At 50.5% G+C, this 26,991-nt stretch overlaps 1 protein-coding gene and 1 long non-coding RNA gene across 2 annotated transcripts in view; one reads left to right on the top strand and one right to left on the bottom strand.

Moving 5' to 3' along the window:
* Ramp1 (receptor activity modifying protein 1) overlaps positions 1-25,594 on the bottom strand; it is a 50,539-nt gene extending 24,945 nt beyond the window's left edge. Inside the window, exons 1-2 of the mRNA XM_006988681.4 lie at positions 25,427-25,594; positions 6,658-6,796 (exon numbers count right to left, since the gene is read on the bottom strand). Of these exons, the coding sequence (XP_006988743.1) occupies positions 6,658-6,796; positions 25,427-25,478 (191 nt within the window). The 5' untranslated portion in view covers positions 25,479-25,594. The remainder of the gene's footprint in view (positions 1-6,657; positions 6,797-25,426) is intronic.
* LOC121821989 (uncharacterized) lies at positions 1,199-5,248 on the top strand. Its single transcript, XR_006062892.2, has 3 exons — positions 1,199-1,346; positions 1,431-1,503; positions 4,450-5,248. It is a non-coding gene; the product is annotated as an uncharacterized LOC121821989 (long non-coding RNA).
* Positions 25,595-26,991: the final 1,397 nt, after the last annotated feature.

Here is a 26,991-nt window from a genome sequence, read left to right as displayed (position 1 = left end):
GAGCTGAGAGGATTGCCACAAGTTCAAGGCCAGCCAGGTCTATGTAGCATGTTCTGTGTCAGCCTGGACTACAGAGTAAGACTGCCTTTAAAAACAATAATAATAACAAAACCCGAATAGTTGCATACCTTGACCGTGGAAAATCAGATCAGGCCACAGGTTGAGTGGCCACTCCAGCAAGCCTTCTGCTTGTGGGAAAGTATCCTGAATGCTAATGGCTGCTCTGTGCTGTTACTTGGCAATTTCTGTCTCTGAGACACACAGAGCTGCTTCCCCTCGAGTGCACGTGTGTGTGTGTGTGTGTGTGTGTGTGTGTGTGTGTGTGTGTGTGTGTGCATGTACATGTGTGTTGCTTGGGATGGAGCCCAGGGCCTTCCAGAAACAGGTACATGCTCCACCACTGAGCCACACCCCTGGGCCACAGAGTACTTTTAAAAATAATTCAATGACCCCCTCCTTCCAGGCAGGGGTCCTCCTTTCTGCCTGGTTTGTCGAGGGCTGCGGACTATCGGGCAGACTCAGAGACCTGTTTGAAATCACACCAACCTTCCCAGTATAGTTTCTGTGTCCTATGAAGGACACATCTCAAGCCACCAGCCAAAGACAGATTTCGTAATAATTGAAACAACCCAGGAAAAGATAGAATTTGATTCCCACTTCACATCTGTACACAGGATAAACTCCAGCCTGGCACAGATTGTAGCTGCTGCCAGCAGAACTACATAAGCTCAAAAGAAAAGCCAGTGTAAGGAAGAGCTTTCCCACCATGGTTTGAACTCAGCCATGAGAAAGAGTGACGAATCTGATTGAGTTAAAAAACACATGTTGCTGCTGGGTAGTGGTGGCACATTCCTTTAATCCCAGCACATGGGAGGCCGAGGCAGGCAGATCTCTGTGAGTTTCAGGCTAGCCCAGTCTACAAAGTGAGTTCCAGGACATCCAGGACTATTACACAGAGAAACTCTGTCTTGAACACCCCCCTCCAAAAGAATGTATGTCAACAAAAGGTATGTCCAAAGATGGCTAACAACAGAAGGCAGTCAGAGAGACGTGTGTGGCGTCTCCTTAGCATTCACAGATCTCCTCAGAAAGCACTGGAAACACGATTTAAAAAAAAAAAAAAGAGCTGGACAAACAAGTCCCAAAAGAGAATGAACCTTGACCCTTGAAATGTGAACGACATTCAGTGACCAGGGGCGCCACTTCTCCGACGGTGACAGTTTTAACAGGACGGTACACTCTGCTGGCAAAGCCTTGGGAACACAGGTGTCCCTGGCGCTGCATCGGGGGTGCACACCATGGAAAGTGCCATCCTCACGACACACCTTCTGACCTTGTGAGCCTAGGTATCTGCCCGACAGAGGGCTGGGTGGGAAGGGCTAGATGCCTGTGTGAATGCTGTTTGAGTGACAGAGTGCTGCCTCTCACAGGGAGACAGCTGGGAAACTGCACCGTGGAAGACTAGGCCGTTACGGAAACAGAGAGGCTCTTCCTGTCCTGCTGGTGAGGAAGTTCCGGGACATACTGCTAAGTAGACGAGTGGGCTGAAGTGCATGGGGAGTTGTTATATGCTGTCCTTACGTAAGAGTGGAGATATAAGAAAAGCACACACATTTGCTCATTCGTGCAAAAGAAACACAGGAAGGAGCCAGGAGAGGACAATGAGGCATTAACCATAGGAAGTGGGTGGGACAGAGGACTAAGGGCAGATGGCAGGAGGGACCTCTTACTTCACCCAGTGTGTCCACATGGCCAGGCCTGGGACCCAGTTAGTAAAATCAGTCACCGGTCTGGGTGCTGTGGAGGGAATTTGGGGAGTATGCTTGGTGCTCATAATCCAGTGAGCAATCCTGGTGATGTGTGTGGGCCTTACCTGATCCCCGGGAAGAATTCTGAGGCTTGGAGTCCCCATATCTGCAAGGCCTATTGTATACATTCTCAGCCTACTGCCTGCCCTGTGGATTCTGCCAAACTGCAACTGTGTAGGCCAATTCTTTCCTGTGTGTGCATGCGTGCGCACGTGTGTGTGTGTGTGTGTGTGTGTGTGTGTGTGTGTGTGTGCGCGCGCGTGCATGTGTGTGTATATGACACATGTGTATGGGTATCCAAGGAGGCCAGAAAAAGTCAGATCCCCAGAAGCTGGGATTACAGGCAGTTATAAGCTACCCAATGTGGATATTGTAAACCTGACTTGGACCCTCTAAAAGAGCAGCAAGTGCTCTTAACCACTGAGCCATCTCTCCAGCCCCCCAATTCTTTTTTTCTTTTAATTGTTATTATTTTTGTGTTGGTGTCTGTGTATGTCTGAGCAGACAGAGGCCTGAGCAGACAGCTGCCTTCCTCTGTGCTCCCCGCTGTTTCCTTCCAGACAAGGTCTCTCACTGAGCCTGGGTCTCATTGTTTTTCCCAACAGCTAAACCAGCAGCCACTAAGCCCCAGCAACCCTGTCTCTGTTCCCCCATGCTGGGGTTACAAGTGTGTACAGCCATGTGTGGTTTGTGGTTTTTTTTCAGGGAGGTCTAAACTCAGGTCCTTATACATGCACAGCAAGTGTTCCTACCCACTGAGCCATCTTCTCGGCCCCACAAGCCAGTTCGTAAAGTCCCTACAAAAAGGAGCTAACCATGTTTCCTTCTAACCCCATGCAGTCACCCTGGTCCCATCTAATCCAGTGTCTGCGAGTGTACACACATGTATTTGTGTGCACAATATGGGGTTGTGTATGCGTGGACTCTAAAATGCATATCTGGATTCCTAAATTTCGTACCCTGATAGAAGCAATGAGGGTCCCTTGAAGGGATGGCTGATTCCTAGCCTGCGCCTTAAAAGAGAAACCTGGAAAGGCAAGGAAGGGTTCAGACAAGGACCAGTGTTGTCAAAGAGCAAAAGCCAGTCTGAAAGCCCTGCTGTGCAAGAGCCTGCATCAACTCAGGGAGCCCTGGATTAACCCTGCCCACCTGGGAATCCCAGAATGATCTCCCTACATTATAAACATCAGGCTCGTGTCTTCAGCTCTACCTGAAATTTAAGTCCCCCTCACTGTGGAATGCAACAGGCTTCCAGGGCCCAGAGAGGAGGGCAGGGACATGACTAGAGCCATGACTGTGTAGACCGTAGACCTGGATCTGGCAGGCCTGAGATGATCTGTTGGGGTGCTGCTGTGATGGGGACTCTCCCACCTGCACAACCCCAAGGCTCTGACCATGGTCACTTCTCCTTGGCTTGGTGCCAATCATTCCTACTTTCACATGTATGGCCCACGGCCTCTGCTTCTTCAGAACATCCTCGTGCCACGCTGCCCATGTCTCTATCATCCCTGCCAGGCTTCCCCTGGCTGTCAGTCTGCAGGTATGAGCAATCACTGATCTATGTAGGGTAGGCAGCAAGTGCTTTTCCTCAGGGCCCTACTGTGTCTTCCCTAGATCATAATAAATGCAACTTTCATTTAAATACAAACTGCTCAGCCGAGACAGGAAGCCAATTAGACCCAAGAACAGGCTGTTCTGATTTTAACAACCTGTCCTTTCTCCTTTTCCAACTCCTGATTCATTCCTCAGTTTAGAAGAGGAGGCCAGATGTCTCCAAGCCCAGAAGGGCACAGTAAAAGATGATGGATAAAGACCCTGAGTGCTCCACTGAAGCCCATGGGGCTTTCCTGGGGGCCTCTGGACACCTGTGTCTACAGGGACATAGGTCCTGAGCCAAAGGGCCTGAGCTTAGATAGCCCATCTGAGCTGGGGACAACTCTCCATCTTGAGCTTGGACAGAGGAGATGGAGCACTGGTGCATAATTCAAACCTTAGTTTTGCACCATGATTGCAGACATCTCATGCTGGGATGATTGGTTTTAACCATTAACTTGACACAACCTAGAATCACCTGGAAACAGAGTCTTAACGGAAACATTGTCCAGATCAGGTTGGCCCACATGGGGGATGATCTGGATCGTTAATTGATGTAAAAAGACCCAGCCCACTGTGGGTGGCATCATTCCCTAGGCAGGAGGCCCTGAACTGTATAAGAGTGGGGAAATCGAGTTGAGCATGGGCAAGCTAGCCAGTGAGCATGCATGGGCTCAGTTCTCTCTGCTCTGTGGATGGGATATGATTAGGATGGGAAGTTCCCGCCTTAACTTCCTACGGTGATCACTATAGCCTGGAACTGTAAGCCGGATAAACCCCTTCTCCCCTAAGTTGCTTTCTATCAGGTTAATTTTTTTTTTTTTTTTTTTTTTGGTTTTTTCGAGACAGGGTTTCTCTGTGTAGCTTTGCGCCTTTCCTGGGACTCACTTGGTAGCCCAGGCTGGCCTCGAACTCACAGAGATCCGCCTGGCTCTGCCTCCCGAGTGCTGGGATTAAAGGCGTGCGCCACCACCGCCCGGCTAATTTTTTTTTTTTAAATCACAGCAACAACATAAAAAAACTATTTTTTCCATTTTCAACTCCCAAGGTAGAGACTGTCTTCAACAAGTGTGCATGGACCATAACCCTGCTGGGGCAAAGGATCTCCCAGGGAAGAAGGCAAAGACTCTGTCCCCAGAGAGCAGGGGAAGGTCATTGCCCTCGGTAAGAGAAAAGGAGCCTCCGCAGGGCAGGGAGGGCTTGAGGGTGAGATAAGTCTGAACCCAGGCTCACGAGGGAAAGTGGGGCCTGCCCCATGAACCTGTGCTCCACACCCCATGCTCTCCAGCCTCCCTCTACCAGGGAGGCTCTGGAGCTCACAGAGGGCCTCATCATCCCACAGAACATGTCTGGCCTTCAGCAGGAGCCCCATCGAGGCCTCTGGAGACATCACCAAGTACACTCTTTGTGCGACTCCTCGATTGCCCTGTGGAGATCCTCCCAAGGATCTTCCTGTCCCCCTCCTCTTCCCCTCCATGGATCCCTCAAAACTCCCTCTCTTTTCTCTCAGGCACTGGAAGAAAGTGTCTGTTATCATAGGACACTGAGACTGCACACCTATTATGTATTATGCTTGGTGATGGAGGAAAAACCCTGTTCTGTGGAATGGCCTCAATCAGTCTCAGAATTCATTCAGATGCCAGGCAGCCTGTCACAGTTCATTCATCATGAATCTATTCCTTGTGCGACCAGAGAAAAATCTAGACAGATCTCTGAGCTTCACTCGCTTGTAGCTGCCTAGATCACATGGCTTAGAGGCCATAGAGCTGGGTTCCTGGGAGCTCAGCTGCAGACAGCCACTCTGCTGTGTGGTGGTGACTGCCGTCCAGATCGCTTCCCAGGGACCCGAGGGGCTTCTGCTGACGACACTGCCTTCCCATGACCTGTAGATGCCAAGAGTCTGGATCTGGGAAAGAGGCTTGGGGTCTCTGACTCCATATTGTGTCTGCCTCCTTTGCTGCCTCAAGCTCTGGGTCAGATTCCACTTAGCTGTATAGGTGGATGGTATGTGGATCATTTGAAAAGCGTTTTGTCCTGGCCATAGTACAGAGTGAATTTGACCTAGATTTGCTTGGATGCTGATCTTTCTTTTGAGACTAAAGACACCTACCAGACACTCTGACTAGAAACTGGGGGGGGGGGGGGAGGAGAAGGAGGAGGAGGAGGGGTGGCTGTGGGGGCGGCTGTGGCAGCAGCAGCAGTGGCGGCGGCAGGTAGCGGCATCTGAGTTTCTAGAAGAGTGTTTCGGATTCCCAGAAAATACACGAGCATCCCCACCTCTTACCCCTCTCTCTCTCTGTTGACATTTCTGCCCTGACTCCCTGCACTGGAGAAGCTGACTCCTTCCTTCTGTTCTGTGGCCTCGAGTCAAAGGCTCTCTTCATCTCTTGAACACTTACTGTCTGAGGGCGGGGCTTCTGTAATACTCTAATCTCACATGGAGCGCACTACACACACACACACACACACACACACACACGCACGCACACGCACACGCACACGCACACGCACACGCACACGCACACCCCTACACTCACCTACTTACCCACCAGAGCCACAGGATGCTCCCAACCCTACACAATGAAGTAGAAGCAAAGCCTAGAAAATGCATCATGGCCACACCAAGCTTTGATCCTTGCTCTTGCTGGTGGAAAGGCCCCAGCAGCGAGAACCCCCATGCCTGCTGTGGGGTGCCTGGGGGTTGAGAGACAGTGAGCAAACACTGTGGTCGGAAGAAGGGCCTTTGGGATAAAAATCTGGGTCTGACAGGGGATAGGTTCAATGGGTGCCACCTTGGTGGGGCTATGGGCCACCCCTTCATCCCTTCAGTGACAGCCTGCCTCTAATGTTCTGAACCCTGACCAGGGTGGGCGGGGCAGAGAGATGGGGAGGACAGCTCTGGCTTGACAAAAGAATAAAAGGAGCCAGCAGGGAGATCCCTGGAGTCCTGGCTTCTGTCACAAGACAGTCACTCAGGGTTCTGGCATTGAATGGGGCTCAACTGCTCCCAGGTACCTGCACTTGGCTGTTATAGATATCTAACCCTGAACCCACATCTCCTGTCCCCTTGGTACCCATGGCCACGTTGACAGTCATTGAGGACCCAGCTCCTCCCACACTCATGCTCGAGTCCACCCGTCAATGACTGGTACTCCCTCAATCCTGTCCTTTTAGACTCTGGCTTTCCCCGAGACCAGTGGCCTGATGCCCCACTATAAAGGAGAGGGCATGCCTCCCAGCCTCTGACAGGACTCACCCTATGGTCTTCCCCCAGTCACACCACAGAGTCTTCCCGATGGCCTCCATGTTCTCCTTGAAGCGGGTGAAGCACAGCTCCTGGATGAGAATGCCATAGTCAGGATCCCGGCACGCAGTGACCATGAAGACGTGGTGAGCTGCAAAAGACCATCCGGGGACTGTCACCTACTGGGTCTCCTTCCTGTGGGCAGCCTCTCCCATTGCCTCCCCACCCATCGCCAGCCCTCCTCAGGGGCCACGTGCATCGGTGTGACCAGGAGACAACACCTGTCACTAGTTTCATTTTATTGGCATAAAATACCTGCCCCCGCCACCCCTCCCCCCCTCCCCAGACAAAAGCCACTCAGGAGGAAGGAACTTAGCACAGATGGTCACATCACACCCACAGGCAAGAGCAGAGAGAAGTGAGTGTGCACACGCTCACTTGCTGGTGCTCTGCTCAGTTTCTCCACTCTTACTTAGCTCAGGACCCTAGGGAATGGTGCTGCCCACAGTGGCATGAGTCATCCCACAGCAATGAACTTAACACAGCCACCCACAGACACACCCGCAGGTCAACCCAATGTAGAAGAGACTCTCTTCACAGGGAATTTCTGTATCACGTCAGGTTGATAACTTAAACTACCACTGTGCCCAAGGCTCCTGGTGGACTCTCTCCTTAGTCACTTTGTGTATCTGTGAAGACCCCACCTGCTGACAATGGGACCCACCAGGTCTTTGGATGCACTTTCTGCTGCTGGTGATGGCCTCCATTTTCTCCAAGCTTACCCTGGGCATTGGCACCAGGCATTGGCACCAGGCATTGCACCAGGCATTGGCCTCACGCTGTTTCATCCCCCTGCATGTTTCTCCTAACATCTGCATAGCTACAGAAACCCAGGCAGCAGGCACAACTTGCTGGGATTGAGCCCAGGCCTGCCAACCTCCAAATCCAAGGGCTGACCTCAGTCAGGTAGTGTCCCAAATATGAGGGGGAGGAATCATTGCTGCCCCACGTGGGCTTCAGAAGAGGGTCCTGGTCTACTTTGTTAATTTAGCACCTGGAGCTGTACCGCACTACCCGGGTCCCTGGGCACACTTGATCTCCCAGATGATGCTGGGCACTTCTCCTGATAGGACCCAGCTCCATTCACCAGTCTTGTCATTTCCTATCTCTGGAAGGGGTTCAGAGGGATGCAGGACTGCACAGGGCTCTGTGAGATCCTTGTTGGTCCTCACCAGAGAGATGTGGGATGGGGGAAAGCCTCATCTCATTAGCATCCCATCTCAGGAGAGCATCAAGTTGTTCCTCACTGCTCTGGGGACCAAGGATCCCACTGCAGCAATGGGTGACCTAAGAACTGAGCCTGTGGGTGGGCAGCTGGAGGTCTCAGGCTTGGGAGCATGGCTTGGAGAGGGTGGAGACCCAGGACCTGGAGGATCCAGAGAGCACAGAGGAGCCAGTGCTGGGCTTTTCTGAACTGTTGGGTCCCCCGCATTCTGGTACACTTCCATGCTGAAGGGCAGTCTTACTGTGACCACCTATTTACTGATGGAAAAACCGAGGCCTCACATCAGAAATGAGTTGAAGTCTCAGCGGTGCTGAGGCGGTGCAGACCAGAGCTGAACGTGGTTGGCTCCCCGCAGCCCAAGATGTGGCCCTGGTGCTGCCTGGCTTGAGATGGGGCCCCAGGGAAGCTTGGAGTGCAGCCGAAGAGTATGACCTGTCCTTTGAGGCTGTCATGAGGGGCAGGGAAGGAAATGGGGGGCACAGAGAAGGTGGAGAACAGAGAGACTGGAGGGTGCTGTCCCCAGTGTGCCCGGAGGGGGACATTACAGGGTGGACAGATGGTGAGTTCCATGGATGCAGATCTGGCACCTGCCAGCCCAGATGTGGACGCTGAGGTCACAGACATGGCAGTTGCATTCAGTGGCTCACAGAGGGCCAGGGGGTTCAGGTTGGGAGAGGAACAGGAGGAGAAAGAGTCCTGGTCATAGGCAACAGAGCCATCAGCTACCTGACAAGGACAGCTTGACCCCAGGCAATGTGATATTCACAGGGGTGAGGGGGTGGTTGGCAGGGGTGGGGGTGGTGGGGGTGGGGGATGGGGTGGGCAGCCACACAGCAGAAACTGGAACATCCCTTAGGAAACAATCCCTACCTTCACTTGCTTGCCCCACCAAGGTCTAGGAAAAAGGACTAGCATAGGACTGCCTGAGCCTGGACAGGGTGCCCCACGTGGTTAGGGCCAATGTCTCTGAAGCTGGGGCAGAGTGGCACAGAGCAGGCCAGAGGGGGCACACAGTGAATTCCCTGGGAAGTGAGCTGGGCATAGGAGCCCTCCTCATATGGCGATAACAGCCCCAGGACCATGTCTCCTGACAGTGTGGTCAAAGCAATGAAAGTGAAGCCTTATGTTCAATTAAAAATACAAACCCAGCCAGGCAGTGGTGGCTCACGCCTTTAATTCCAGCACTTGGGAGGCAGAGGCAGGCGGATCTTTGTGAGTTCGAGGCCAGCCTGGTCTACAGAGCGAGATCCAGGAAAGGTGCAAAGCTACATAAAGAAACTCTGTCTCAAAAAAAAAAACAAAAACAAAAAAAAAACAAACAACCTCCCCCACAAAAATCACAAACAAACAAACAAATAAATAACACACAACAGCCCAGCTTGAAGAGCCATGTGAGGGCTGGTGGCAGAGCTCTACAAACCTGGGCTATCTCTCATGCTGGAGGACCTGCCACAGACTAGTGCCTGCTGGCCTGAGTCTCCCCATAGGGAGATCACCCACCAATAGGTCTAGGGCAGGTAAGGCAGGGTACCCTGGAAGGCCAGCTGCTCAGGAAGAGAGCCTGGAGGTCGTGTCTGGACAGTCAGCTTAGCACAGAGATGATCACAGCTCTGAGCTAGGACTGGCCAGGAAGGGGGTAGGTGCTGGGACACACCAGAGTCCCGAGAACCAAGGGAGATGCTGGGGGCTTTTAGGAAAAGCTCTGGAGTAGTCGTGGGTGGGAGACCTGCCCAAGGGGAAGGCTGACAGATGGAAATCGCTCCTGGGAGGCACTCCAGAGAAGATTCAGCATACAGCCTTCATCATGAAACCTCCATCAGTGAGGGGCCATGGAGGGGCTGCTGGAAGTGTCCTGGGCCCCACTCGGAGTCTGGGGAAGCTCAGTGGGCAGCCAGACCCCACCCCCACTCCCTGGTAAGTCTCTGCCCCCACTTTAACTCCTGCAGCAGCTCAGTGTATGGATGCCCAGGCCACGGGGGTACAACGAGAGCCTGGGGACCTCTGAACCTGCTGTGCACATTTGATGACAATGACAGCATCAGGGGAGACTGGGGAAGGGGTAACTCGCCGCCTTTGTCCCCGCAGGATCTCCCGTGGAAGCCTTCCTGTGGTAGACAGGAGGTACCAGGTACACAGCAAGCTCCCGGGGCTGGATGAGAACCCACAGCCTCATGTGAGCGTCAGGGGTCCTCTCTCCATTTGTCCCCTACAGTTCACGGCTCCTGGGCACCCAGACTTGGCCTGTGCCTCATCTGACCCCTCCTCCCATGAACTCTATGCTCCAAGGTGTCCTCCAGCTGCCCAAAGCTTGAGGAAGCCACCACACCCTCCACAGCCACAACCACATCCTGGGTGCTCACGGTGAGGGGCAAAGGCTCCTTCTCCGAACCACTTGGCCATGCTTTCACCTCCCACTCATTTCTGACTCACAGGTTGCCCTCCCTGGCACTCAGCAGAGCGGCCCATCAATTGTCATCAAATGCCTGAGATACCCACACTCAACTGTCAGGGAACAGCGACAGGGATGGAAGCCAGGTGCCCGAGGCCATCCCTGGTGCAAGGGACTGACCAAGAAGGGCAAGGGTGCCTGTGGCACTCTGGAAGAGTCAATGTTAGGGCAGAGAAGGGGATGTCTCAGGGAAGGTTCTGGGTGACATGACATTAGAACCCAATGTGTGCTGACAGCAGCCCTGAGATCTGCTACGGAGACCTGGTGTTTCCAAGTGAAGGGGCCAGGGAACCAGGAGATGCACAGAGCCAGTTTCTCCAGAGAGGCTGTGCTGCTTCCTGTGGAGAAGTGGTCCCCAACAGGAAAACCAGTGCTAAGACCAGAATTGGTGCTGGGGACCAGAAGGACCAACCATATCCATTCCATACTCCCTGGGGGATGCTCCCCTCCCCGACCTTTTGCCTTCAAAACCAAGATCTCCTGGCTAGTTTAGTGTCTCCCTGGTCTGCCCACAGAACTGATCCTACCTGGCCTGGCCCTTGTCCCCCCCCCCCCCCCCCCCCCGCCCCATTTTCCTCAAGTCATCCCTCCACCTCCTAAAGGAGGACCTGCTTGCCCAGCCCCATTGTCCTTCTGCTAATCTCATCCTTTCCTGCCTTGGAGAGTGCAGAGTCCACATCTGGATTGTGGCCATGGGCAGTTCTACAGGCAGATCTGGAGAGCAGCTTCATTTTGTAGTCAGAAGAGTACCCTAATCTTTCTTAAAGGACAGGCAACAGAAAATAGTAAAACTGCCCCAAGCTTGAAACTCACCCCTTGGAGCCAAAGGGCCCATTCTGTGTGTTGGCAAATGTAATCACTGAGGACCGCTGTTTTCTGAAACCCAGACTGAGGCAATATGGCTCCCTCAGCTTCCTGTCACAGCAGGCACTCCCCTAGGCTGTGATAACTTAAGAATTTCATATTGTGACTCGGCTCCTTCTCTCTCCTACTGGAAAATGCCCCAACTGAGCCTAAATAGCATCACACACAGATAGAAGCTACCACAGGCCTAGGAGACCAGGAGTGATGGTGTGCCTGTCTCAGAAGCCCTGGAGATGTGGGCTCAGGGCCTCTCAGACAGCAGCCATCCCCAGAGCTAGGATAACTTCGTCCTCAGAGGCTCTGGAACCATAGGAGAGTCCCAGGAGATGATGGTCACTGCCATGTCACAGTGATGCCCAGCAGTTACCAGGTACCAGGAAACAACACTTGCACTCCACTACCCTCAGTGACAGATGAGCCACAGATGAATTGGAGGTGACGAGAACAAGGACATCCGGAGAACACGAGGGCAAGGGGATAATAATCCTCTGCCCCATCTCTGCCCCCATACCAGGTCTCCAGGGCATCTTCCATCTGTGTGGGTGGCTCTGACATCCCTAAGGCTCATCCTACACAGTCCCAGGACAACAAAGGGTTTTCATCATTTGACACTAATGCTGGCAACCCAGCTTTTTTTTTAAAGGAGTATTAGGGAAATTTATTAAGATAAATTGAGAAAATACACTCATGAATACAGAACTGAGTAAACAGCTGAAGTAGTCCTCTGATCTGACTAGGAGCGAACCCTCCTGGCAGTTTGATCACACCAGGAAGCAGGAAGCAGAAGGGTTCCTTTCCTTTATATATATATTTTACAATACCATTCAGTTCTACCTATCAGCCATGGGTTCCCCTATTCTCCCCCCTCCCACCCCCTCCCCTTACTCCCAGCCTACCCTCCATTCCCACCTCCTCCAGGACAAGTCCTCCCCCGAGGACTGCGATCAACCTGGTAGACTCAGTCCAGGGAGGTCCAGTCCCTTCCTCCCAGACTGAGCCAAGTGTCCCTGCATAAACTCCAGGTTTCAAACAGCCAACTCATGCAATGAGCACAGGACTTGGTCCCACTGCCTAGTTGCCTCCCAAACTGATCAAGCCAACCAACTGTCTCACCTATTCAGAGGGCCTGATCCAGCTGGGGGCCCCTCAGCCTTTGGTTCATAGTTCATGTGTTTCCATTCATTTGGCTGGTTTTTTCAATAATTGAGTAAAACTGAAATTTATTATAAGCCACAGTCGTCCTAGGGACCTCCATGCTATATATATAGCCTCTATGGTTCTATGGGTTGTGGTTTGATTGTTCTTTATTTTATATCTAGAATCCATCTATGAGTAAGTACATACCATAACTGTCTTTCTGGGTTTGGGGCAACCCAGCTTTTTAAAGAGGTTTGTCTGGAGTTTTTTACCTAGTAGAGGATGCAAAATATGCATCTTGGCAGCCTGAAGGACTGTGTCTAAATTAGACCACCTTCAAGGCCACAAAGCAAGTCTTAGCAAATAGAACTGAGAATTTCTAGTATCTTATTAGATAGCAGTAGAATAAAACTAGAAAAAAAAAGCAAGCTAAACCACAGAAACTACACAACTACTCAGACTGGACAACACACTTTCGCATACCTGTTGGGGAGACCCACTGGCATGCTCACACCTCTAGTCCCAGCACTTGGGAGGCAAAGGCAGGTGGGTTTCTGTGAGTCCCAGGCCAACAAGGGCTACATAGTGAGGCCCTGTCTCAAAATAAAACTATAGTCAATTACCTTGATGAATTGAACATGAAAAATGTTCAATAAAATACCTGCATACAGTTGGGTGTGGTGGCGCACACCTTGAATCCAGCACTCTGGAGGCAGAGGTAGGTGGATCTCTGTGAGTTTGAAGCCAGCCTGGTCTACAAAGCAAGTTCCAGAACAGCCAGGCTACACAGAGAACCCTTGCCTTGAAAAACCAAACCAAACCAAACAAACAAAAACCAAAATAACCAAAACCCTGCATATAGAATTCAAGAACATATTAAGATTATACATCTTGATCAAGTTAACCCAGGGATGCAAGGTTGATTCAGCATATGCAAACCAATAAATGTAACACAACACAGAAACACAATTAAGGATAAAAATCACCGAGTCATCTCAGTAGATGCAGTAAAGACCTTTGAGAAAGTTCAGCGCTGCTTCATGAGGAAACTAGGAACCGAAGGAGCAGATCTTAACAAGATAAAGGCTGTATACAACAGAAGCTAAAGGCATCTCCTCCAATATCAGAATGAGGCAAGTATGCCCATTCTTCTTTATTCTGTGTCTGTGTGCATATACACATGCCATGTGAAGATGCATGTATGCAAAGCGCGCGCACACACACACACACATGCCAATGCATGCAATTCTGTAGAGTAGCAGATGGTGCCTTCAGGATGGCTGCTGTGAACAGCAGAACCAGAAGGGAACAATGGCTGGTGAGGATGAGGGGAGAGTGGAAGGAGGCTCCGTGGACTGTTGGCAAGAGTGTGGAGTGTCATGGCTGTGGTGGAACACAGAACAGTGGCTCCTAAAAAAAGCAAAGATAAAATCACCACGTGATGCAACACCCCCTATTCTGAGTGAATGTCCAAGAGACCTCAAAGAGGCATTTGCACATGTGACTAGTAGAAATGCTTTTCCTTGGATGGAGAAATAATCAGGATGTGGTATGTCTATGCAGTGGAATTCTATTTGACCTTCCAGAGGAAGGAAAACTTGACTCACACTATAATCTGGATGAAGCTTGAGAACATATGCTGAAGAATAAATTCCACATGATTCTATTCCATAAGATACTGTGGAATATAGTTAAAATCATTGTGGTAGTTTGAATGTAATTGGCCCCCATAAGCTCAAAAGGAGTGGCACTCTTAGGAGGTGTGGCTTTATTGGAATAAGTATGGCTTTGTTGGAGGAGGTGTATCACTGTGGGGGCGGGCTCTGAGGTCTCCTATACCCAAGCTATGCCCAGTGTCAGTCCACTTCCTGTTCCCTTTGGATCAAGATGTAGAACTCTCAGCTCCTCTCCAGCACCATGTCTGCCTGCCTGCTGCCATGTCCCGCCATGATGATAATGGACTAAACCTCTGAACTGTAAGTGAACACCCTAATGAAATGTTTTCCTTGATAAGAGCTGCCATGGTCATGGTGTCTCTTCACAGCAATAGAAACCCACACTAAGACAATCAGAGATAGAAAGAAGAGTGGAGGCTGCCAGTGCCTTGGAGATGGAGGAAGAGGGAATCAGTGGTTAGTGTTTAATGAGGACAGATTTTCAGTCATTCTGGAGGTCTCTGGGCTGAAGACTCCATGAATATACCTAGTGCATGTAACCGTACACTTGAAAGTGAACTTGAGACATACTTTAGGGAACTTGGTTATTAGTTTGATTGGATCTGGAATCAACTAAGAGATGTGCTTCTTTCTGGGCAGGCCTGTGCAGGGATATTTTTGAAAGGGATTAACTGAGAAAAGAAAAGGCTCCCCGCAGAGTACACAACACCTTCCAGCCGTGGTCCGTATACACAGAGATCGTGGGGAAAAGCCACTGCTTCTTGGCCTGCCTTTCCCTCTTGCTGGTGAGGGCATCTGCTCTGCTGCTGCCACGCTTACCGCCATCTTTCACCAGACTCTGGTTGCTTTGGCATTCCAACGTAGACTGAAGACCAGGGGCTCTCCAGGGATTTTCTCAGGCCTTAGGTACCAGATTGGTACTACTGAGGCTTTCAGTCTTGTGGATCGGGTAGCTAGCAGGTGCTCAGCCTCTTCAGCACATAGTCAGCTGTTTCTGCACTACCCAACACATGTGTACACGGCAATTTAGGAAGTCCCCTTCCATGACATGAATTCATGCTATCTGTTCTGCTCCTCTAGAGAGCCGTGACTAAGACAGGCACAGTTAAAAATAAAATGTCAAAAGCACCGTGTGGGCAGAGAAGGTGGTGCTTTGAGCTCCATGCTGCAGTGACTGTTGGCTTTTATGTGCATAAGCCCCCGTCTGTCTCCTGCACACATCTTAGTGACAGGAAGAATGGATAGTTCCTCAGTGTGGGGTCTACAAAGCTCACAGATCTGGACAAGTAAAGTGAACAAGGACACACAGGACTGAGGTTTTTAACCTAACACAAGGAATGTCCTCTCCGCTTGTGTGAGCGAGCGTGCTCAGTCAGTCCTCTGCTTGACTGAATTCTGTGAGTTTTTGTCTGTCTTGTGCCCGCTGTTGGCATCTTCAGAAGTTTTTGTTTGTGGTTTCTATTCCCTCTTTGACACAGAAAGCATTTGGAAAACAATTTTTAAGACTCCCAGTGGCTAGGAGTTTTAATTAAAGAATGAGAATCAACACAAAACTGCTACGTTCTTCCTAGCGGCTCATGGCTGTTTACAAAAGTCAATGTGTAGGGGTAAGAAGTCACCTACAGGTCAAGCTAAGTGGGTGGCTATGGCAGATCTGTCTCCCAACCATGGTGCAATGAAACCCATAATGACTGTCTGGGATCCCCAAAGCCTGAGCTACTGGGAGTCTTAAAAACTGTTTTCCAAATGCTTTCTGTGTCAAAAGGAAACAGAAACTACAAACAGAAACTTCTGAAGACGCCAACGGCGGGCACAAGACAGACAAAAACTCACCAAACTCAGTCAAGCAGAGGACAGACTGAGCACGCTTGCTCACCCAGGTGGATAAAGCATTCAAAGAAAATCGATCAGGTGATCTTCAGTACTGACTCTTCAGAGGGAAAAGCACTAAGACACTAGGCAGTGTCTGTCCTGAAACTAAAAAATACGAGATCACAAGAGCGGACCAAGAAAGGCAAACACCCACTAATATGGATGGAGTTTGAGAAGTGACCGTATACACGCACTCCCAGACATACAATGGACTTATAGCTTTATAGATGGAGGACATAATAACCTGAAAATGTCACAGAATAGAGAACGAAGGTGCTGCCTTAACCCCTGTGCTAGAGTTTAGATGTGGAATGTCCCAATGACTGATGTCGCAGTATTGAGGTGTGGTTTCTGGGTGGGGCAGTGATGGGTTGCTATTTTGGCAGACTCTTGGAATTGATGAAAACTTTGAAGAGAGTAGATCCTTGGGGGCTAGATCCTGTCCCTAGACCCTTTCCTCCTCATCTCCCTCAGCTTCCTGTCTGCCATGAGCTGTGCAGCTGTGTTTATTACATGTTCCTGCTGCCATAGTCTGCCTCAGCACCGTCCAGAGGTAATACGACCATGTGACTACAGGCTGAAACCTCTGAGAGCCTGAACCAGAACAGATCCTTCCTCCTTTAAGTTGGCTTTGTTAGGGATTTTGTCACAGGGATGAAACATCAGCCATGCTGCCTAGTTTCATGTCAACTTGACACAAGTTAGAGTCATTTGAGAAGAGGAAACCTCAACTGAGAAAATGTTCCCAGCAGACCTGCCTGTGGACAAGCCCGTGGAGCATTTTCTTGGTTGATGATTGATGTGGGTCCCAGCTTACTGTGTGTTATGCCAACCTTGAGTTGGTGGTCCTGGGCACCTGGGCCCTTGTTTAGAAAACAGCCATTAGGAGTAAACCCGTGAGCAGCACCCCTCCATGGCCTCTGTGTCGGTTCCTGCCTGACTTCCTTAAACGATGGGCTATAAGCTGGAAGATGAAATAAACCCTTTTCTCCCCAAGTTGTTTTTGGGCACAGTGTTTCATCATAGCAATAGAAACCTAACTAAGACAGAAATTGGTACCAAGAGTGGGATATCGCGGTGACAAGCATGGCTGTGTGTTTGGGGGAGAACTGTGGGAGTCTTTTTGGCCTGGAAAAGTCACTGAGTGTTCAGAGCTCAGTGAGCTGCTGTGAGAACCAAGACAAACGAACGGAGGAGCAGGGCAGGTGACAGAGACTCGGCTTGCACAGTTGGAGAGGGAAGTGAGACGCTATTGGGACCATTTAATGTTTCGAAATAAGAAACTGTGGTTCTGCTCGGCTGAGGCTCAAGGACCAGCTGTGATTAACAAGAGACCCACATCACTGAAGTGAGACTTTTTTGTTTTTGAGAAAGGGTTTCCCTGTGTAGTTTTGGTTCCTGTCCTAGATCTCACTCTGTAGCCCAGGCTGGCCTCGAACTCACAAAGATCTGCCTGCCTCTGCCTCCTGAGTGCTGGGATTAAAGGCATGCGCTACCACAGCCCGGTCTTAGCCTCTTTTTCTATTTCTATGCATGTTAATATGTTGTGGTTTGTCATATTTTCTCTATGAAGTCTTCTTATCTGTTCTTTACTTTCATTTCTGTATTCCTATTTCATCTTCCAGCTTATAGCCCATTGTTTAAGGAAGTCAGGCAGGAACCGACACAGAGGCCATGGAGGGGTGCTGCTCATGGGTTTACTCCTCATGGCTGTTTTCTAAACAAGGACCCAGGTGCCCAGGACCACCAACTCAAGGATGGCATAACACATAGTAAGCTGGGACCCATATCAATCATCAAATGTATCTTCCTTTTTTTTTTTTTTTTTTGGTTTTGGTTTTTGGTTTTCCGAGACAGGGTTTCTCTGTGTGACAGCTCTGCCTGTCCTGGAACTCACTCTGTAGACCAGGCTGGCCTCCACCACAGGAGTGCTGGGATTAAAGGTGTGTGCCACCACCGCCAAGCTTGAAGTGAAAGCTTTTGCTTTGCTGAGACAATAGATGCTGGTGAGCTGGAGCGGTGGTTAAGAAGGGACCAATGTTATTGAGGACTGTAAATCTGGGAGGATTTGCTCAGGGTCAGCATACAGAAGCTGTGGTCCAGAGGGGGCTGAGGCTGTGTCTCATGCTGGCAGCTGAACTAGGTAGTGTACGAGTCACCCAGGTGGATCAGGTTTGAAGGCACGAAGGAGTCATGGAGAGCAGCTGAGGCGTGGCGCTGGGTGGCAGGGCTGGAGTCCCAGAAGAGAGGCTGGGAGAGGCTTCTAGCAGAGGTTCAGATTCAGTCGCCCTGGAGCATTTTGGAGATGCCAGCTCTATGGGATGACTGCCAAGAACAGCAGCAGCTGTGGAGTGGAGCCAGCCTGAGCCTACGAGGTGAGGACTATACCCATCCCTCTCCATGTTGTTTTGGGTCAGGGTGTTTATCGAAGGGTACACTATACAGTGTTGGTTGTTCCTTTGGGATTGAGAGCTGTTTGGAGACTATGCTTGCAGCTTGAGGGACTAGATCAATAATTGCTGATCCAGCTAAGGGTCCAGATTCAAGATCTGAAGTGTGGTTTCTACTCAGTGGGGAATTGCTTCTGCATCATTGGAAGAAAAAAAAATCTTAAGTCAAACCGCGGTAAGTCAGGGACCACCTGCAGAATATGATGGGGGTCGCGGAATGGACACAGCCCTAGGCAAGCAAACAGATGTAACTGCAAAGAAGATACAAAATCCCAAGCAGCAAGACAGTTGTGGAAAATCCCTCCAAGGTGGTCAGCCACAGTCCCCAAGGAAAAAGGACTCTCAGGTCTCCCAGGAATGGCCTCATCCTGCCAGCAGCCTGTTTTGGTACCTAGGGTCAGAGGTGTGGAAGGGAACCTCAATCCTAGAGATAAAGCTATGGAGGAAAGTGCCGAGCAACCTCACTTAGGAATACTGAATAATAAAGGCAAGAACAAGCAGGAACTCCTGAGCAGCTGGGCTTTAGGAGCCCTGCTCAGCCTGGAAGGGAGAAGCGTCCTGTAGCTCTCTATTATCACTCTCAGCAGGCCAGCAGGTCAAGCTGCTCTGTGCATGCTAATGGTTCTTCTTTAATGTGACAAAACAATGTTTCATACACGGGAAGACGATGTATCCTCCATCCTTCTGTCCTCTTGGCTATAGACAGTGAGATGAAAAGCCTTTGTGCCACAGGAGAAAGGCAGATTTACTGCCAACCCCTACAGGAGAGGAAGGCTGCTGTGGCCAGTCCCCTACTCCGATGTGTGGAAAAAAAAAATCAAAACCAAAACCCATGACGCCTGGGAGGCGGTGGTGAGGTCACTTGTCACAGTAGCTGGCACAGTGCCCTGTTTGGAAAGCTTTGGGAGGGGCTCAAATACAAAACAAGAAACACAAAGAGAAGGGAGATACCACATAGGACACACACACACACACACACACACACACACACACACACACACACACACACACACAGTGTCTATTGGGCCTTAGGACATTGCTTAGGAGGCAAAGGCACTGTCACCACGCCTGGGGACCTGCGTGGTGGAAAGAGAGTGCCAACTCCCGAAAGTTGGCCTCTACCTCCAGTTGTCAACCATGACACACTTGCCCCCCTCCGCACACATGCAGGAAAATGAATACATTTTTAAAAAATGAATCCTTTTTTTAAAGTGTGTTTTTTAGCTCAGCCTCACTCAGGAATGAATAAGGGAGCACGGTTCATTCATTCATAGCGGCAGCCAAAAGCACAGGACTCCAAAGAAGTCACCCGCAGAAAGGAGCCAGTCCGTAACTCCTTGGCTGAGGGGCTGGAAAGCTGGCTCAGTGGTTAAGAGCACTGACTGCTCTTCCAGAGGACCCATGTTCAATCCCCAGCACCTACATGGCAGCTCACAACTATCTGTAACTCCAAGATCTGACACCCTCACACAGGCAAAATACCGATGTATATAAAATAAAAATAAATAAGTTATTTAAAAAAAAATCCTTGGCTGAAGATGCAGTCGAAGGGTGGACTCTTGGACAGAGGGTCTCAACGCCAGCGTCTTTTGATGCTTAAGTTCAATGCCATTCCCAATAAGTCACCATCCCTCCCCAAAGTCTAGCCACTGAGGCCATCACTAGAGAATCACCCGTGAGCAAAGGTCTGCGTGAGTTTGTTAAAGGGTAACACGGGAAATCACGATGGGAATTACCCCCTTCCACGTGTGACCCAGTTACCTGTTTTGATCCCTCCTGACTTGTCAAGGTGCCCAGTGACACCTGGGATTGTCTCAGCCTATCCTCCTGAGGCTGCTGGAGCAGAGGGAGAAGCTGTGGACACTCCTTTCTCTGGGGCCTTCACTTGACTCAGTGAACTTGGCCTCCCCTCCACAGGCTTGCACAAAAGCCAGGGTCTGTCTCCAACCACCATGTAGTTGACCCCATCTGCCTGAGGCTTTGACATTGACCTAGATAAGGCCCTAAGTATCTTTCCTGACCATGCCTCTTTCTATGAACCCTCGATTCACATAGACACCTGTCTACCAGCTACTGCCCCTCTTTCTTCCTTCCTTTCTTCCTTCCTTCCTTTCTTCCTTTCTTCCTTTCTTCCTTTCTTCCTTTCTTCCTTTCTTCCTTCCTTTCTTTCTTTCTTTCTTTCTTTCTTTCTTCCTTCCTTCCTTCCTTCCTTCCTTTCTTTCTTTCTAAAATTACACTCATATTAATCACATTTGTGATATTCATAGATTACATTTGCAGTATTCATTCAATTATATATATATATACATATATACATTCAAATATATATATATATAATTTTAAATGTCAAATGTCATTTCTTGAAGGGGGTAGGAGGCCTTAATTACAGGCTTACAGCACAATGGGAGGATCCCGGAGGGGAGAAGTTCGCTACTGATGTTTTACAATCTTGCATCTAAGCTGTTAACGCCCATTATTCACCATACACAGACAAGGAACTTCCCTTAAGCATTCAGGAGGGTGGAACCTGGCAGGAAATTAGCATTGGGAGGATATCAAGGTCAAGGTCAGCAAGCAAGGCAACAGTTACCCAAAACAGGGGCCAGGGCCCTGCAGGTCCCCCTTTTATTAAAAAATGAGCTTCTGACTTGGGTTGTGTGGGACATCAGCAGGTCACCTTACTCATCATGGAGACGCCTGCCCAGGCCACACAGGTGCTCTGTCTTAGGATGGTGAGTGCCCCCCAGTCATTACCCGTCACTGAATACTCATTAACAATCGTGTGTGAGCTGCATGGTTAATTGCTGGCAAAGATCTCAAAGTCTGCCCCACTTTCTAAGGGGACCTGCCTCCAGGATGCATGGACGAACTGTTACATTCAGCAAATAAATGACAGAATGCCTCCTCTCAATTCAAATTTCAGAGAATCTTAAAAGTATGAGTATGCCCCCCAAATATTGCACAACACAGGATAATCTGAAACACCTGTCTGAAACTCCAGTTTACCCAAGGCTCCTGTCCTACACCTTTACCTTGGGGCTCCGGGGTCATTCCCCACCCAGGTCTAGCCAGCTTCAGCACCTGTAGCCTATCAGCCCACGATGGGGTGTAGCCCAGGGCTCCTGTAAGACAGCTCAGTCAGCATACTTTTCCTTCAAGCTCTCATTGTCCTCTAAGTGCCAAGGGAGCCTCAATGGCTCAACCCCCTCTAGCTTTACCTCAGTCAACATGGCTTCCAGAAGCAGGTTCTTTGCATCCCCCTCCAGTGCTGAAGTTCCTCAGAGTTCTTCCAACCCCTCAGCTGTGTTCACCAGGTCTCCTCCTCACAGCCTGCTACACACATTGCACTCGGTCACCCCCTGGGTTCCAGACACTGGTTTTTAGGAACTTGCTGATACTCAGATTCCCAGATGCACGAGACCCTCGGGGAAAATGGAGTGGTGTTTACTTACAAACCGCAAATCCAGCTGTCTACTGTTTTAATAATCTTGAAGTGGCTTAGAATGCATAATGCAATATAAATGCTATGGGAATAATTGTTATGCTATATATCTCAATCTGTACTTGTTTAGTTGCAAGGGGACTGTGGGTATGCACACTGGTGTGAACACAGGTGTGTGGAGATCAGAGGACAACCTCCGGCACTGGTGTTTACCAACTTCCCGAGTGGAGGCAGATCTGTTGCCTTTCTGTGGCATCTGGCAGACCAGCATGCCTGAGAACGTCCAGCCTCCCTTGTCTCCCATCTCCCTAAGAGCACTGCCATGACAGACCTTTGAGCCGTGTGTCTGGATTGTATGTGGGTTCTGGGGACTCAAACCCGGGTTCTCAGACATGTACAGCCATGCTTTTACCCAGCACGCCATCTTTCCAAGTTCTGCGGTATTTTTGTTGTTGATACATCTGGATTATTTGAGACAAGGTCTCCCTATGTTGTCCAAGCTGGTCTGTTCTGTGATCCTTCGGTCTCAGCCTGAGTGCTGGGATTACAGGCGTGGGCCGCCATTCCCAGTTAAAAAGCATGTTGACCACATGGCCGGTTGTAGCAGATAAAGAGGTGAGGGCAGGGGGCAACTTCATGGTTGAAACGGGGCATTTCTCCACCTTGGCATCATGGACATTTGGGGACACAGCACTCTGTCAGAGGAGTGGGGCATGTCGTGTGCTGTAGGGCACAGCTGAGGAGAGCTATTGAGCAGCACCCAGGCTTCTAGCCCTCCTTGTGTTGACATTGTTTGACCTCTGAGCTATGGGACCTGTAGAAGGTTGGATACTTGGCCCAAACTGGATGGGTTCTTGGAGTGGGTTCTAACTGGGGCTCACAAGTTATGAGGAGTACATCTGTCTCTCTGACTCTTGGCTGGGAAGCCTGTGGCCTGCAGGCTGTACACTGGCAACTGGTACTCAGATCCACTCTGAAAACAGACCCACCTTTTCCAGGGCCCCAGGAAAAAAACTGCCTGTCCAGCCTGTGACCATCCCAGTGGCCAGTGCCCCCACTGAAGGTATAGGCCAGCAGGACACATGGAATCTCAGGGAGGAGGGGCTGTGGCCTGAGGGAGGGGTGCCTTTAGGAAGGCACTCCCTGATTCAGCGTTTTCACCAGAATTCCTACCACATGTGGTACCCACGTCACACACACTACTAGGTGCCAGCTTAAGATTGATCAGAAACAATGAAATTGGTTCATTCTGGGGCGCGTGTGTGGGGAAATCACCAGACTTTTCCAATAAACTATTTGCCCCAAGTAAGGATTGCATCTAAAAACAGTTCCCTATGTTACGACTCCCTGTAGCCCAGCATGGACGAAAATACTGTTCTGCAGCCCTGGGCTAGACTGACAATCCTCACACGGATCCAGTATGTGTGCAGGGAAGGACAAACACCCGAGAATCCTACTCTGCCTCCAAGCTCACAGTCATAGCAAACAGACATGGTGATTTGATTAGCAAGTGGGAGCCTGGATCTGGACTCTGGCTGCTAGAACTACATCCAGATAAAAACAGCATCATAGCCACACTCTGGCTTCCTGGGATGCTCGCTTCACTTGTAGTTTAACAAATAGTCTCTCAACTCCCCGCTTCTCAAACAGACTCTCAAATCCCCCCTCCTAGGTTCCCAGTGTGATAGACAAGAGAGGCATGGTATAGAACCTCGGGTACAGAAGTTTGGGAGCTGATCATGCCCACGGCTGGCATGCCCCAAGTGAAGTTTGCAAAAACAGGGGCGGCTTGCCAAGCAGTCACCAAAGTCGTCCAAGCTGGTCTGCCCTGTAACCGCACAGCTCACATCTTTGCTGACTGCTGATGAACTTTTTGATGATTATATATGAAATTAAAAAAAAATGCACGTGGTCTTCCAGGAGATGGCTTCTGTAAACACAATGGCACACACAGTACTCAGGGAGAAAAGAAAACGATATATCTGCTGATATTTTGAAAACTACAAATAAAGCCAGCAGGTAGAATAAGAAAAGAACTAGCTTGTTTATAAAATTGTCCCAGATAAGATCTTAGCCCTGAAGATTCGATAACTTCAAAGTAAAAACAGAAACCCTTCCACACAGCCATTCAGGATACCAAACTCTATCACCAAGGAGATCTGGCCAGTAGCAGGGCCCGGGAAGAACAGTGTGAGCTCAGAGATTCCACTCGTCACAGCTGGGCTCCAAAGACATTAATTCACCGATAACCTCATAAAGTTGTGCTTGTTCTCCAAGACATAACATCGCCAGGCCACTCAGGGCTATGTCAGGAGCACAGGACATTGGACTGCGAGAAGAGTCCTCTTCCTGGTAAACACGGGAGGTCCTTATATGTGGTCAGACATAGTCTTCTATTTACACAAGCCTTCCAGGGTGTAGACTCTGGTGCACTGGTAAAGAACTTTTATTTATTTGCTTATTCTTAAAAAAAGAAAAAATTGCTCCACCAGCTCTCTGCCTTGCTAATACAGAAATGTTCATTTCTTCGGAAATTGAAGCTAAAATTCCATAGCAAGCCAAGAGGATCTTAACACAGCTGAAGACAGCAATATTATTATAAGGTTTTGCTTTTCATGTGAGTGTAGCTGAGACATGGAAGGAGCAAGATCCACCTTCAGATTCTCTCACACAGAGACAGACTTTTTCTGCAGACCCGACACTCCTTGGCGAGGTTTACAAATGAGTGAGATCTGCTCACAAATGGAAGGTCTCTCAGTGCCGTTCCTGCCCAGGCTCCCCGGACAGGCCACACTGTCCCGAGCGGCTTCCTTGTCTATAAACATGCCTGTGGCCAGCCTCTACCAGCACCAGAGCCAGAGCAGCAGGTGCCTCTGACCAATACCTCGGGTGTGGTAAAGACCACAAGAACCATTCAATCACAAGGCCTTTCCAGGGACACAGACGGACTCCTTGTTTTGCTCTCATTAAAAGGTAGCTGTGCACCTGAAATCTATTCAATAGGGATGGCAGCCCAGGGTCCTGACAGCACTCTGCCGCATTACAGACAAGGGAAGTGAGATGAGTAGTTTTTTGTCGGCCACCCCTGGGCTGTAGTTCGTGATCACTCTAAAACAGAAACCCAGCAAGTCTGCCACCTCTAATTTTTATTAGCCACAAGTGCCAAGTTATCTAGCCAACAACAAACTCCCCGTGGAAACGGCCTCAACAAGCAACTGCTGTAGGTGACAGTCAGGTTTCCAGTTATAGCTAGTGTCCAGATCCCTAAGCTGTGGCTCTGATGAAGTCAAACACATCTGCAAGCTGCTGCCCGCTCAGGGAGCTTGCATCACCTTGGAGCCCGCCAGAGAACTCAAGCGATCCCCCGCGCTCCCATCCCTCCCGGAAAGCAAGCTGTCCATTGTATGGACAAAAGTTGCTGGTGCCTTCAGATGGCCGGCTGGGTGATGTGCCCAAGCCGTCCCGTCTCCGCGGTAGCGTCAGGTGGTGCAGCCCCCTGCCCGCATCACCGCTCTTCTGCCCTGGCGGAGCCTGCGCTCTAAGGTGAAAGGTGCATTCAGGTGTTGCCCTCCCGGCCCCAGGTCACCGCCAGCCCGGGCTACTCACCCAGCAGTAGCCAGAGGCCGCGCCGCGGGAGGCTACGCAGGCCGGGGGCCATGGCAAGCAGAGCCCCGGCGGCCGTCCCAGCGCCTCGCCGAGCTCTGAGCCCGCTGGAGACGCGCCGGGGGCGGGAGCTAGGGAAAGAGGCCGCGCCCGACCCACGGCGGCTCCCACGCCCGCTGTCGAGGGCGGAAGCTGGCGGGCGGCACCTGAGGCTGGAGCGCAGCTGGGACTGGAGGGGAGGTTCCTGGAATGTCTCTGGGGCGAATGGGCTTGGAGGGTCTCCAGGTCCTTAGACCCGGCACCTCTCCCTGAGGGCCGGCTTCGGCAGCTTTATCCTGTGGTCTGCTCTGCAAAAAGCCAGTTGCCCATCTCCTTTTCCCGTGGGAGTGCTGGAGTGGTGGGGACAAAAACCAGCCCTGCCAACATCTGCAGGACAAGGGGTGGAACCCTCAGGAACAAGGCTCCTCAGAGGGACAAAGGTGCACTTGCCAGCAGCTGGTGATAGGCCAGGGTAGGGCAGCAGAGTCCATAAATACTCAACTATGGACAAAAGGAACGGCTAGGTAAAGAGGTGACAGACTTCGGTTGGGCTTGGCTACTGGCCATGACTGCACACAGAATGGACCAGTAGTGGTAGGAATCTTGGGTGTGTTAATATAAGCAAGAAAGGCTGTGTAACACTGGCAGGCTGAGAAACCTGGGGCAGATGCCCTAAGTACAGGGTAGGGCCTGAGCTGGAGTCCTGGAGGCAGCAGCTGAGAGCTCAGACTGTCAGAGTATGGCTGCATTCTGAGGCTTCACTGGTGGCCGGCCTGCAGTACCCTGCAACTGAGCAGACTATCACCGGCCCCATGCAATGGCAGAGGCAATGGCAGAGGCTACACTCAGGGGCCAGCGGACAAGACTGTTGGGTGACCAACATTCCTCAGAAGAAATGGAACAAGACTAAGTAAGAGGTTGCTGCCACCTTCTGGCCAAGCGCTCAGGACCCGTCACAGTCACAGCAAGCTTGGTATCTTCAACACAGGCCAGGACATTTGGAATCTGCATACCTAAGACTTGGGGGCCCCAAACGTCCTAATGTCAAGGGGACATGAAAAAGGAAACACATTCTTTGACTTGGCCAGCCTTCCGTTTTGAACCTTATGATGCCAGCCTCCCTGCATTGACAGACATAGAGTACTGGCAAGTCAGTGTTGGGAAGCTGCTGGGCCCTGCCTTGCAGTCAAGAATCTGATGGGTGACTCATGTCTGCAGATGAGAATCTAGCCTAAGAGGTTCCCCCGTAATTGCCACGCATTTCTCCCAATTCACACATAAAGGAGCCTTAGTGAGGCTGCCCTGGGAACACAGGCTGGCCCCTTGAAGTCGATGACTTACACTGCAACTCGTAATGGGCAGCCTCAGATCTCCCCTCCCACAGGGAGGTCTGTGTGCTGACAGCAGGTTAAACACTGGCAGAGGAAGAGAGGCTAAATGCTGGACGGCATTAATGGTGGAAGACAGACAGTCTCAGGTCAGCACTACATCTCCAATAGACACAAAGTTTCCACAGATCCATTGTAAAG

This window comes from Peromyscus maniculatus, chromosome 13 (assembly GCF_049852395.1).
Source record: "Peromyscus maniculatus bairdii isolate BWxNUB_F1_BW_parent chromosome 13, HU_Pman_BW_mat_3.1, whole genome shotgun sequence".
Lineage (NCBI taxonomy): Eukaryota > Metazoa > Chordata > Mammalia > Rodentia > Cricetidae > Peromyscus > Peromyscus maniculatus.
The sequence above is the reverse complement of the archived record's forward strand: the minus strand, read 5'-3'. Positions and strand labels throughout refer to the sequence as shown.